This window comes from Glycine max, chromosome 14 (assembly GCF_000004515.6).
Source record: "Glycine max cultivar Williams 82 chromosome 14, Glycine_max_v4.0, whole genome shotgun sequence".
In the NCBI taxonomy this organism is placed as follows: domain Eukaryota; kingdom Viridiplantae; phylum Streptophyta; class Magnoliopsida; order Fabales; family Fabaceae; genus Glycine; species Glycine max.
The window spans coordinates 1,533,372-1,547,933 of record NC_038250.2 but is presented as its reverse complement, the minus strand read 5'-3'; the positions used below and the strand labels follow the sequence as shown (position 1 = coordinate 1,547,933).

The following is a 14,562-nucleotide window of genomic DNA, read 5'->3' as shown; positions in this document are numbered from 1 at the left end:
ATGGCATCACTTAAATAAGTAAAAAGGAAATAATATAAATAGATCATATAGGATATAAGGTATTCTCTCTAATTTTAATCACCCATTTGTATCCTTTATGTACTGGCTTAGAACGCTAGAGTCTTTACAAGTATATCACCAGAATTTGGTTTGTGCGTGTTGAAGAAATTCTGTCCGAATATTCAAGATGCAGGAACCAGTGCTGAATACTGTTAACGATGCAACGAGTAATGAAGTCTAAATTAAAATACTTGAGTGTTTTTTTGAGGCAGATGCATACCATATCATTAATTGCTACATTATACTTCATTAATTACTGAAAGCGTTTGGGTGGCATATGTCCCTACATGATATGAGTATGTGCCCTGTCCCAAAACTCAACAAACTTAACATGAATTAAAAGTAAAAAATAAAAAAAGAAGCTCTGCACTGTCTGAGGACTATGCTCAACTTGAAGCATTTAATGATTTCTTTTTTATACGCGACAGCATAAAATAACTAAATGACAGAATCTAAAACAACGTAGTACTTTGACAGCATCTTGCAATCAATTTGAAGACCAACTCATTAAACAATCTATTGATAGCCTCTATGATTTACAACATTAATCCATTTCTTGTACTACAACACATTCTTAATCATATTCAACTATTCACAACTAATTCTAACAAAATCTAAAACAATCAACAATTCATAATCAATTCTATCAAAATCTAAAACAATCAAACACTTACTGCACAGCCAAGAGGCACTGAAAAAACATCAATAAAGATTCTCGCCAAATTCTTATAACCCATAACATAAAACATTTATTAATATACAAACATTTATTACAAAGGGAAACCAGAAATACAGCAAGTGAAGATTTCATCCTTAAGAACTACTACAAGAACAAACAGATAACTGAATTTATTATTTCTCAGAGTCAAGTCAAGCATTATGATACATCATACCCCAAAACACCAACAACAGTACTCAGGTGAGCAGTTATTACATCGTACTTTCACATGAACGCGTCATAAAGGCAGATAAAAGCAAATACATACAACACAGGACCTTAAGGCTCAAGCACAGCACAATACTATGTGACTTAAACGGTGACACAATTCAGCAATTATTCTTAAAGCACTACGGATTTGCTGAATTTGTTCATAATTTTAGAGCCTTGTTAGTGTAGAATCACACATTCTTGTGAACCAGCTACCACCACAGTAGGGTGTTCGCTTGTGCTGACTGCATCAACTTCTTTGACACTTTCAACGTTGACATCCTCCAATTCACCACAGCCAATGGCTTCAAAAATAAGATCATTGACTTCTTGAAACCTCTCTTGAGAGAGGGACACCTCTGCAAGAAGCCTCCAAGCATTGCCTTCAGATGCCTCATCATAATCCTTCTTCCTCTTTAGAACCATGTGCCCACTAATTTCCCACACAGCAGGATTCACTTGGGTGTCAAGAAGCTCAGCATCCACTTCTCCAAGAGCTTGTTTCTCTGCATAACACTGTTCAGATATTTGGTAAATACCCCCACACAACTAATGAAAATAGATTAGGCAAATTCACTTGCTTCAAGAATTAGTTTACCTGTGGTAACAGATAGACTTGCTTTCCACAGTCAGAGATAAGAACATTGAAAGGTATGTTGTTGTTCTGAAGACATATACAGGCATCTGAAACAACATTTGATAAATCTTCCAGCGTATCGCCACCCTCAAAGACGAGACCTCTAACTGGATACTTCAACAGTTCAGATATCTTCACCCCACCATTTAAACTTGCAATTTTCTTAGTGGGGGCCTTCTCAATTGGGAAGGGCAGAGCCAAATAATAAGCCTGCATATATATTCATGCCAAAATCACCAAATTGCGATCAGATTTGTAGAATTAAACAACGGAATCATCAACATGAACTATTAAGTGGTATAATTTAGCATCCAGTACCTGGAAGTGAAGATGGTTAATGGTTGCAAAAGCACCCAAACTGTTGTAACCCAATCGAAAATATGGATTATCAGCTTCCACTGCCATGTGAAGTGCAAGGAGGAAGCTCTCACGGTCAATCCTTTGAGGCAAACACTCGAAAATGCGCGGAATCAGCAAAACATGCCCATACTCAATAGGACTGACCTGTTACGAAAATCGATAAACAAACAAACATCATCATCAGTCATCACATAAAACGCCTAACAATGAACCCACAAGAACAAAAGCTAGTGTCTATACATTGATGGCAACAAAGCTGGGAGAATTGTCAACATCAACTGGAGCATTTGGAAAGAACTGGACTTGTCCATCCTCGCTAGCTTCAAATTGGAAGAGGACCTCTTCTTGCCCAACTTTGGTAAAGTTGAATTTGTTTTCATCAAAGGGTTGAAGGACCTTGTCAACTCGGAACTCAGTTGGTCTCTTCTTGAGGTGACGACCCTCATTAAGCTGGGCAACGAAACCATATTCACCAGGAATCACCTACAACAAAATCACCACAAAACACATCAAACTCAGAAATCATACCATCCATATATCTATGCATAGGAAGACAAAAACAAAAGAAAACAGACCTTGGTTTCACAGGCGGTAACATCATAGCGAAAAAGTCCTCTCTGCATGCGATCTTCCCACTGCCATGAAAGGGTAAAATTTAGAAACTTTAACGCAAAGGGTAACAAGAAAAGATGGTGTTAACCGTTCTCCATGAGCAAAATTCCATATTTACCTCTCCAAGAAGAAGTGAGTCGAGGAATGTGAGGGGAGGCTCCCCGGCGCATGCATGCAGGGCCAAATCCTTTCCATTAGCCTTCTTGAAAGCATACAAAGGCAGCTTTGCATCTGTTAACAAAGCAAAAAACACAAATCACTATAAAAAAAAAGAGCCATGTATAATGGATCCAACTCAACTTTAGAGAGTTATTGATGAGAAAATCAACCGTGAACATTACATGCACATGCATATACGAGTTGGAGAAAGAAAGAAGTACCTGGAAGGCAACAAGCTTTGAGGCAATTCCGACCACAACCTCCGACGGGACGAGGAGAGTCTGCAGCGTCGTCTTTTTGGTAGTTGGAAACGACAGTGGGAACCCTCTTGATTCTGAGCATCATTTTGTGGAGGAAAAGTAGTAGTAGTAGTAGTAGAAGAAGAAGAAGAAGAAGAAGAAGAAGAAACGGTGATCTTAACTAGTCACAAAGTCGCTGTTTTTTTTTTCTTATTTAAAACTATGCAGGCTAAAAGTAATGAAAAGAGTGAAGAAACTAGAAGAAACCACCACCAGCGAGGAAGAGCAAGTCTGAAGGGCTACCACCTTCAGAAGGCAAAGCACCACGCCCACCGTGCGGCGAAGGGTTAACGGCAGTTACGCAACTACCCGTCCTCCGTCGTACAGATCGGACATGAATGAGGGAGCGAGACACTCTTAGAATAGCCGTGATGTCTGCAACGCTTCAACCCCGGGATTCAACCCAACCAAAATATTGAATAATACTCTTTCGCGGAGGAGTCGTTGAGAGAACAAACATGCAGAAAAGAGTAGATAACTAAACTAGCTCTGTTTTGGTGGATGAGGTGCCTTTGTTTCTTCTTTTATAGATAAGAGAAGAGAAGAGAAGAGAGACGTGCTTCAAATGTGGCTGTGAATAAACAGAGTACAAGAGAAGAGACAATAATTGAAAGAGAGAGGTGCCTTCATTTTTTTGTTCGCCTCGCTAGACGCTATTGGGCGTAATCAATGGGCAATACACTACTTTACTCATGACCCACCTTCAAGGAATCTTGGACTCTAGAATCTTCTCTCATTCCACTCATATTTTACACTTAATCACATGTATAAGTATCATTAATCTTCTGTTAGAAATAAATAAATGAAATTTATTGATAAGTGGTTTATAATCAGTTATTCAATTGAAACGTTTTTATATAATATTTTATCCTACAAGTCATTCATTTTAGATTGTTGCACATGATTAATTACATGTTCAAATATGGCTATTTTCCCCCATAAGTAGTTAAGAGTGAATGAACACAATTATATAGTATTGTTATTAAGTTATTAAAATATCTAACCATGATTAACTTTCTGTAACAAGTAGTTAACAGAGGATGCCTTCTAAGGTGGACTAGTATGCAATGTGGTCCATGGTGGACTAGTTTTTATAGTGGTATGAAATTACAATTTCATCCTTATGAGTTAATTCTATCTCTTGGCTTTTTTTTTTTTTTTCATCCCTCATCATCTGTCTCTACGCTTCACGATGGCGAAGACAATTTTAGACAACATCAACACACATTTCCTCCTCCATGAAAACAACATCGAAACACTTTTGAAAGTCTAGATTTGGGGAGGGGGAAAGAGCAACCAAAGAGGGAGAGAGGGTAACGTGCGTTTGCAAAAATGACCTAGTTTATTAGTTTTTCTCACTATTTTTGGATGTCGTAATGCTTGAGTGATAATGAATCTTGTATTAAATTTCGGTGTTGATGCTCTTCTCTAGTTTTTTAATGTCAATGGTTTTGAACTTTGATTTTTAAAATTGGCTCATTTAAATTGTTACCTTTTAGATGGTTATGAATCTGCATGTTTCTCTCGGTGAAAGAAGAAGGGAAAATAAAACAAGGTAGTGACACCGACCTGACGACGCACAACGAATGAGGGAGGAAAAGGACCAAGGAACTAGAAAATGAGATGCTATGATAAAAGACAAAATACACAATATGAAAATAATTTTGGTTATTAATAATTGATAAAAATAATATTTCATCTTAACTGTTTAATATTTTATTAATAGTGAAAAATTACTTGTCAACCTTAAACCACCTCACTCACTTGATCACCTTAGACATCGTCGTTGTTCGTTAATAGAGCCATAAAGTTATTAAAATGTTCAATAGCGGTTGATTTTTACCTTGTATGTGAATATTTTTTTTTTATACATACATATTGGTATGAAGTATTCATAAGATTAAAATATGAAATCTTGTTCATAGGGACAAAGTCTAACTCCAACTAACCACTTATTAGTTTGTAAAAAGTTAATAATAATCATAGCATAATTATATATGAGCAATGATACTTAAACATCCATCAACATTTTTTTTTATTTGTCTCTTTCTATTATATTATAAAATTTATAATACCTATCTTTATTTTTCTCTCCCTGATTGTCTAATTTTACTCAAATTATATATATTCATATTTATTTACTTTAAACTATTTATAAAACAAAATTAATTATATTTATGCATGTAATCAACCAAGTTTTTGGGTGGAACGCTAGATGTCTAAAATCCATATGTACGTTCATCATTATTCAAATTTTCTCCACCAGACGTACGTTCATCATTATTCATTTTTCCTCCACTGGTACCCCGTTAAATTTTCTTCCTTGATGGGGTATTTTTATTAGAATATAATGGTTGATCTGGTTGTTTAAGTTTTTTTAAAGTATTTTTAATTAAAAAAATCACATTTATTTTAAGTTTAAGCAAACTATCTGTATGTATTTTTTATGTAATTTGTTTACACCTTAAAAATTAATAAATTAGAAGTTATTGTCATGAGTTTTAACATAATTATTCAATCGGTAAATTTATTATATATTATAATTTGTGATTGAAAGACATGAAAATTTTATGGTATAAATGATATTTAATATTTTTATTTCACACCAAATTAATCTTTCTTTCACTTTCATTGTCGGCCTATATAATTTGTTTTCTCTTTTAACTAATGAACGGTTGACATTACATAAATAGTCATACTTCATTAAAAAGAAACTGATAAACTACTTCTTAAATTAAGTGCTCATCATGAGTAAAGTTGAACGATAGATAAATTACTATAAATTAATAAACATTATATCTGAAATAAAATTATTAAAAAATTCTTCTACATTTATATAAGAATTAAAAATTACAATTAATATTTTTAATTTCATGAATGTTATCATGTAATTATCTTTTTATGTATTCTTTGTCTTTTATATTAATTCGATTTTTCTTTGTATATTTTTTATTTTCTCATTTTACAATAAATGATTAAATATATAATACAAATTTTAATATTTTATTAATATTGTAAAATCACAATCAAAAAGGGAAAAAATTGTTAAAGTATCAAATAAAATAGGACGAAGGGAGTATAGATGTGTCAATCAACCGTAAGTATTGATTTAGATAGATAGGATCAAGAGAAATATTAATAACATATTTTTAAACACACTTTTTTAAATATAGTCTTTTTTATTAGTTGAAATTTTATATTTCCAACAAATCCTTTTTAACTTATTTTTTTATCAATTAAAATTTATTTTAAATTACAAAATCACAATTATTTGTCATTAGATAAAGAATATGATAAATTTATAATTTTTGATAAATTTCATTTAATAATAAAAATACTGCATATAAAAGAATATATTGGAACAATGTTAAGAGCATTTCTCTCATCTAGATTCATACTTACCCACCACTGAAGTAAGACTTGGGATGCTAATAAAACTTTCTTTTTGTTTAAAAAAATTAAAAGTACTAGTAAGATAACATTCCACCGATCGAAGTGTTTGCAACTACTCAATGAATAACCAATCCCAATTATGCTGGGAAACAATTCTTTATTTGATTAATTTCTTAATTACAGCTCGCCTTTTACTAGCAATAGCATGTTTTTTGGTCTTGTTCTTGGTACTAATTCCAACCCCACGTCCCCACCACAATTCTCTTTTTGCGTCAATATTTTTCTATGAAATATTGCCAAGGGTTTTTTTTTAATCAATGCTTGTTTTTTTGGAACTAGTCAAGAAATTTTAAAAAATTATTAAAATTTATATAAAATGTATTTATAAATGATAGAAAAATGTAATTTTATGTATTATAATAAAAAAAAATCCTCTTTTACTTTCTTAAGTCACTTGTTAGCACATTTACCCATTGGCTGAACCAGTGCCACATGAACTTTCGCAACAAGTTACTTATTTATCCCCATGAGCCTGCCAAAATCACGTTTTCACGTACGGCTTCACGCGTGGATGAAAAGACTAAAAGAAGTACTATAACTAGATAATATAAAATATGGTTAATATGATTTATAATGTAACGTGAAGTTCTGTCAAGCTCACAACGATCATGTTAACTTTGTTAGGTTATTTTTTCCTCTAACATTGTTTGTAAATTACTTTCAATGATTTTTTATGCTGTTATTTTTATGTTTTTCTTAAATAAACATTTCAAACATTAATGTTATCCCAAATATTTCACAAACTTCAGTTATCGTTCATTTGTGTTTTTCTTGAACTTTTATTAAGTTTCCTGGCCATTTATCTATTTGAATATGAGAATTAGCATAAATTAATTCTAAGATTAAGAAATCAAAATTTTTAAATAATCACTTAAATCAACTTGATAAATACCACCAGTAACTAGAAAAATATGTTCATAATTTCTACATAGTTATGTACTAGAGTCTCCATCAAAACCTTTTTCAACCAATCCAAAAACATACGTTTAACTTGAGAAAGAAGAAAAGAATGACGCGTTAAAATAAATACACGTATATCTTCTCCCACGCACGAATATAAATTAGTTTTGTATATAAAAATTATAATATTTTGTGGACTTGAAGAAGTCTTGTTGTATATACATATCTTGTCTATATTGAATTTTGATGACGAATTTGTGGAAACCTAAAATATATGGGAAGAAGCTCTGAAATTTCTCTATCTCTACCAATAAACAGAAAACTCCAGTCCATGAAACTTCGAGGGTGAATTGAATGGCCACCAAAATATCTCTTTTAATTAATTTCTGCTGGTCCTCTCTGAGCCCACAAACACAATCCTCCAATCCTCAACCCATGTCTCCACATGATGCATGTGTGCACCACTGAAAAGCACAAAGTTGTATACTCACGTGAGAGGACGTTTGGGTGTTGAAAATTATAAATTAATAGACCAAATTAATTATCCTATTTATGTTGAATTTAAATTAAAACAGACATGAAATGGAAGTAAAATAAGTGTACGAGCAGAAGAAATAATATCAAGAGTTTTAATGTAAAAAGTTTCCTCGATGTATATGTAAAGAAGAAATCACAAGACCTAGTTTACTAAAATATTTTTATGTTTTTCTTTTGATGGTAGAATATCTTTTAATCTTATCTAATAAGAATGATTTATTATATTTCTCAATTCTCAACAACACTCTACTATCTTGGATGGATGGGATATGAGATATCAAGCTCTAATCCTCAAAGTTTTCTTTTATATAAATAGCAATATATATATATATATATAACAATTATGGCAAAAAATAAATAAGTTGAGCTCATTTTAGTTCAACTTGACTTATTAATATTTAGTTTAGTTCAAAATTTGACTCAAACTTGATATAAATTTTTTTAGCTCGAACATGACTCGGTTCAAACTCCTTAATAACTCGATTTATCTCGTTAGCTCGAATAACATACACAAGAGTCCAAAATTTTAAATCCTATACATTTTAAATTTTCAAATTATCAGTAGATTTTAGATAAAATAATTGTTTAACTTTTTTAAAAAGGAAAAATTTGGACCTATTCTATTAGTTTTGTAGAGTTACAAGATATAACAATAAAAAATCATAATTACAACTAAAATTAGTATAAATAAAACTATCTCATCATGCATATATAAAATAATACAAAATCATTTAATTATATATATATATATATATATATATATATATATAGAGAGAGAGAGAGAGAGAGAGAGAGAGTCTATTCATGAATCAAACGGATCAAATTATATGCAATTCAAATTCGACTCATTTATTTAACAAACTCGATTGTTAGTTTAAATTTACCTCATATGATTTATGAAGCAAGTTCAAGGAGCTAATTATCAAATCAAATTTCAAATTATTTTCGAGTTGATTTGATTCATTCGTGTCTATGATGACAATTAAGGATAAATCAATTTTTTTAAAGGAAACTCATAAACTTATAATCTATATAACTTCTCATATCCTTATTATATTAATAAGATTACTTGAATATGATGTAATATTGAATAAAGAGAAATGTCCAACCATTTCTAACGGTATTAGTAGGGATGATAAAACAAACTTATCCATTGAGTAAAAATAGTCAATCCATTTATTTTGATGGGTTGAGTTGCAATGTTAAGCCTCTTGACCCATTTATCATGCCTTGTCTAACACATTTAGAAAGAAATTTTACTTAATGTCTTTTTTTGGGTCTTATTAGAAAATGATATTTTCCATTAATCTTTTGTTTTCTTCCTTTTGAAGCTTAATTCATAAATTTACATAATAATTTGAATATAATTCACGCTTAACCATATTCAATTTAGCACCGCTATATGTCTCAACTTTCGTGTTTGTTAACACCAAAATGGCAAAATCCTAGATCACAACTTGGGTCGATTACTAGCTAGCCTCATCATATTCCAATCTTGACTCACTCAAGTATCCCTCATGCACGAGTCTTGTATGTAAAACGATACTTAATGTTATGTGGATCGCACTCTCCCATAACATGACTCTTCTTATTGCAGATGCATTGTTGATGTTGATAGATACCTAAAATATCATCTCTTAGCTTCCATTTGGTAGGAGGCTACCTAAAATAGAGAATTTTGATAGAGTTTAATTTAAATTAATATTTTTTTTCATCTCCTTCACTAAACAAAGCATTGGACTTCTACATATATACTAGCTTAAAATAGTAAGTGTTTGTGAAAATAAAATCTATATAAATATATTTTTCATTATATATTATAAATAAATTTAGAATGTCATTAGTTAGTGGCATACAATACAAGTGAAAATTCACTCATAAAATTGTCTCCTATTTTATCTTCCTAGTGTGATGTGGATTTGAATGAATGATGTGGGGGACTAGGGAGGGAGATAATAACAGAAGAAGGCAGAGAAATAACGTGCAAGATTACGCATCAATGAAGGGATCATTCTTATTTCTTAAGACTAATTAAGAAACACTCTTTTTTGTCCTCTCCCAGACTCAGAGGGACCAAGACAAAGACAGACACTGCCCTCTGTTTGGAGGCTTAACCTTAACGAGTCCACTTTTCTTAACTTGCAATTAATATTAATATAAGGTACACTTCGTGAGAAATCCAACTTTGGAATTGAGTAATCAAACCATATATAGTTGTTACATTCGAATTTCAATCATCTTATCTGGTGAATATATTGAAATTAGAACTAGATTTCTTGGTCGTTCGATCGATATACTTACTGGTCGATAAAAATGTAATGCTATTTTTATATTATTAATTATATACAAATTTATTAATAATGATATGAATTTAATTTTCATATATTGTCAATGCAAAATAACACTAAGAAAATGACAACCTTTTAGTTATTTGATTTATATTTCATTTAAATTTTATTATTTTATTGTATAAAATAATTAAACTGACTTAGTCCTTATACTTATACTTGTACAAATTTTATCTTCTAGTCTCCACACTTAAAAATCACCACTTTTTTAATCCTTGTATATATAAGCACTTTCTTATCTTTTTCAGTTCCTACTTTTAGGGTTATACAAAATTTACCTTTTGATGGTACTTATTATTTTTTAAAGGTAGAACTAAAAAGGATCCAAAGGTGCTTGTATAGAAACTAAAAACATAAAGTTTGTATAATCATATGGATCAAATGAGTAGTTTTTTTTCAAAAAAAAAAAAAACTATCTCATTATACACAAGAGATCTCTATTTAAAAAAAATGTTAAGTATTAATAAGGCATTCTTGTTTCTTTTGTTAATGAGATTAGTTTAAACAAACCTCAAGTGTAGTACCAATGAAGCATACAAAAGGTAGAATTAAATTAATTAATTATTTATTTTTATTGGCTTTTGCAAGAATTAGACTCACCTTATGCTAATATTATGCTTATAAATAAAAAATGATTATTATCAAAGAAATATATAAAAATTTAGTTTAGTAAATGTTTTTTATAATTTTATTAAGACTCGTGAGGTTATTAACATTATAAGTAAAACAAATTATATTAATGACTATTATATTTATATTTATACTTATATATATATATATATTAATTTTCTCTGTATAATATGTATATATAATAAAAAAATATTATGTGAAAATCCTCATTGTTATTTGTTTTTTTAAAATAACTATAAGGATTAAAAAATGTACATAAAATAAACGAAAATTTAATAAAAATAAAATGAAACAATAAATTAAAATATATTATAAAATAAAATTAGAAAGAAATTAACATTATTATTATATATATTGATTATAAGGGAAATGTCATATAATTAATATTAGTTATTTATATTACATATATTTTAATTCTGAACATGAAATTTAATAACTATGGTGTTTTTTTACCAAGAATAACTATGGTGTTAAAGGTTAAAGATTAAAAGTTAAAATTAAAATTTACCATTGTTGCTTTTATAATTTTAAAGTCATTGTTATGACATTTTCCAATAGCCATGATGATTAATATTAGCCACATTCTTATATGCGTTCCTTGTCACAGTCGTCGACGTTCTTTGATCACTGCTAACATCATCATATCGCTATCGTCATTTGGCATTGACATTGACCACCAGTGTGAATTGTAGGAATATTGTTTTTTTTTCTTCTTCTTCGTAAAGGTGATAACTCATTTTCTAAATAAAAAGCCAAACAATCGATGGATTTGGGTATTAAAATTCTACGATTCAGCTGAAACGAAAAGAAAATCAAAATGTATGCGGGCCATATAATTTTATTCAAACATTTGAATGCTTAGAGAGATCCTAATATCGTCAATACCACTTATTACATATGAATATTCTTTTAAAAAATGTCGTGCTAATTCGAACTCTATTTAATCTTTCTTCTATTTAAAAAAAAAACCATTCCGTTTCAATTTTTACATTATTATTTACGAACTGCTAATTAAAACGTGAGTCTCTAACAATTTCCACATGAAAGTATGTGAGTCTCTTTTTCACATTATATGCTCTCCTTCTCAAATGAAAATCTTTCCACCCTGTTCTCATTTGTTAGCTTGTCCATGTCTCTCTTATAGGGTGTATTATAAGTTTCATTATCGTTATTGTACACACAAAAAAATCTCATTAATTAATAAACTTTGGACACTTCAGCTGGCTAAAGAATAAATGACTCTGGTTAATGTGCATACAACACTGTTCATAATATCCCTTCTAAAATCCTTGATATCAGGATGTTTACGTTAAAAAAAGAAAAAAGAATCCTTTGAACTATCCAACCGTAGATTATTAAACCTTTGTTTTGACCCACAAAAACCATGGTTAAATAGGGTTCATCAGGATTTAACTTTTGGGCTTCTTTCGTGTAAAAATGACCCAAATTTTAGTCAGTCCATAACAACAAAGAGGAAAGTCGGCTGATCAGAGTCTAATAAGGTTGGGCTTTGCCATGATTCTTAGGGGGTTCAAAGTCAAAATGTCATAATAATCCTACCCTTAAATTAACAGTTCTCTGGGGTGGAATCACATAGGATCAGAACCGTGGGCTTCTTCCCTTAAAATCATATCAACGCCCACAAAAAAAAAAAGTGAAAACCTTATTGGAGGAATATGCATTCACCGGCCTTATCACGCAACATCCAAATTAATTTGGACGTTGAATGGTTCCATTGCCCCCTGTTTTTGTTTTTGTCTAATCACTGTGTAACAAGTTTGACTCCTAGGCTATAATCTCATCTTGTCACAATTTTGTGCCAAAGCTCAACTTAATATTTTGTTCCTAATGGTTGTGTCATGGAACTTAATACTTAATCAACTACACGATAGAGTGAAGATAGGAAAATGAAAATGCTCCAAGTGATTGTGTCATGGAACTTTTATGTGCCGACATTGATAACGCTTTTAACAGTTCACAACATTATGCAATTGGTTTGCAAGTAGTAAATCACTAAACTAGATCTATCTAGCTTTAATTTCCATCCGAATTGGATTAAATATTTCATTATCATCAATTTGGTGGACAATGTAGAATCGAACTACTTTTATCAATGGCATGAAAAGACAAAATATTGAGTGAATTTATTTAAATTTTAAAATAAGTGTTTTTTATAAAGTAGATATGATTTTTTTTAAAAATAAACAGAATTTTTTTTTATTTAAATAAACATACTAAAAAAATAGAATAATGCTTATTTTATTAAAATAAATGCTTATTTTAATAAATAAGTTCAAACCAACCAACTCATTATTACTTGTTTATGCTATCCATTTAAATGATGAATTTTTTTATTAAAATAAATACTTATTTTAACAAAATTAATTATAATTAAAGAAGAAAGGATAATTATAATTAAAGGGTATTACACCACATTTAACAAGTACTGCATCGTATAGGAGTAAGATAATGATATAAAATCTCAATACATTTATATGTATATTACAAGTAGAATTAATCTCTTAAATAATAAATTGAAAAACAACTTTGTTCTCTCCACTAAAAAAATATTAATTGCACTGCAATATGTATTTTTTTGCGAATGATATTTTTATTGACTCTGTGAGAATTTTGTTTGAATTTTCAGTCCCTACAGCTATTATACACTGATGCAAGTGACTACTTGCACTGTTTCTCTTTGTCTCCCACACCTCTATTTATATGTCCATAACCCCATACACTTATTCCTACGTATTACTTCCTGCTACCCCTAATTATTCATTTATTTTTATCGTTTATTTCATTCTTGATTCTTGGCCACTTTAACTTCCTCGATCGCATTCACCAAAGTCATGAACAAATTCAACAAATCTGAACTTCTTGTGCTCTTTGTCCTTACTCTTCTCCTTGCGATCACACCCTTGTTACCTTCCTCTCTGAGACCAACCTACCTTTACTTCATCTTTAACGTTCTCATCATTGCACTTGCAGCTGAAGCGGGTGTTCTCTCAGTTTCTTCTAAGCCTTTAGAAGACAAAAAACAACATGTTTCTGTTACCCAGAAACCTGTAATGCCCCCAGAAGTGTATGAACCTGAGGAAAGGGTGGAAGTGGGTGCCTCAGAACATGATGAAAAGAAGCCTAAGGTTGTTGAAAAGCCTGCTTCTGATGAGAAGATTGTTGGTGTCACTGAGGTGAAAAAGTTTCCTTCAATGCCAAATCTTTTGCTCATAGGAGGTGGAGAAAGTGAAGGAGAAGTCATGGATGAGGAGATTGAAGCTGAAGATGAGGTTGGGGGAGTTAATGGGCAAGAGCTGTTTGCAAAAGCTGAGGCCTTCATTGGGAACTTCTACAACCAGTTAAAGAAGGATAGAGATCGAGAATTCTTGGCTTTATGAGGAAGCCTTTTAGGAATGCATTAGCTTTTTCTTTCTTTAATCTCTTGAATGAATTATTTCCAGCGTGTTAAATTTAGAAAAACTGAGGGTCTATTAGTTTTTAACCCATGTACAGATTCTAATTTGGAATTAGAGGTCAGGTCTGTTTACTACTTTCAATTTGTATTATCATCTTCTAAGTTCCTGTTAAAAGCATTTTACTGCATCCACTTTCATGCTCCTACAATAAAAAAGTTGCATG

The 14,562-nt window shown here is 30.8% G+C and overlaps 1 protein-coding gene and 1 non-coding gene across 2 annotated transcripts; one reads left to right on the top strand and one right to left on the bottom strand.

Annotated features, from left to right (window-relative positions):
* Nucleotides 1–786: 786 nt before the first annotated feature.
* Nucleotides 787–3,546, bottom strand: LOC100806541 (GDP-L-galactose phosphorylase 1-like). The gene is made up of 7 exons (NM_001254055.3): nucleotides 2,978–3,546; nucleotides 2,716–2,828; nucleotides 2,561–2,620; nucleotides 2,226–2,468; nucleotides 1,944–2,129; nucleotides 1,587–1,835; nucleotides 787–1,504 (listed from the first exon to the last, which is right to left on the bottom strand). Exons 1-7 carry the CDS (start codon nucleotides 3,099–3,101, stop codon nucleotides 1,169–1,171), a joined length of 1,311 nt encoding a protein of 436 aa, NP_001240984.1. The 5' UTR covers nucleotides 3,102–3,546; the 3' UTR covers nucleotides 787–1,168.
* A 10,229-nt stretch (nucleotides 3,547–13,775) lies between these two features.
* On the top strand, nucleotides 13,776–14,334 carry LOC100793277 (uncharacterized). The gene has a single exon (XR_005888513.1). It is a non-coding gene; the product is annotated as an uncharacterized protein (transcript).
* The last annotated feature ends 228 nt before the right edge of the window (nucleotides 14,335–14,562 follow it).

What these genes read in the sequence shown, in the direction of transcription:
- LOC100806541 (NM_001254055.3), bottom strand. Translation starts at nt 3,101, where the DNA reads ATGATGCTCAGAATCAAGAGGGTTCCCACTGTCGTTTCCAACTACCAA. An exon ending in TTACCGCCTGTGAAACCAAG is followed by an intron (nt 2,469 to 2,560) that starts GTCTGTTTTCTT and finishes ATTTTGTTGTAG; the next exon opens with GTGATTCCTGGTGAATATGG. An exon ending in AAGTCTATCTGTTACCACAG is followed by an intron (nt 1,505 to 1,586) that starts GTAAACTAATTC and finishes ATATCTGAACAG; the next exon opens with TGTTATGCAGAGAAACAAGC.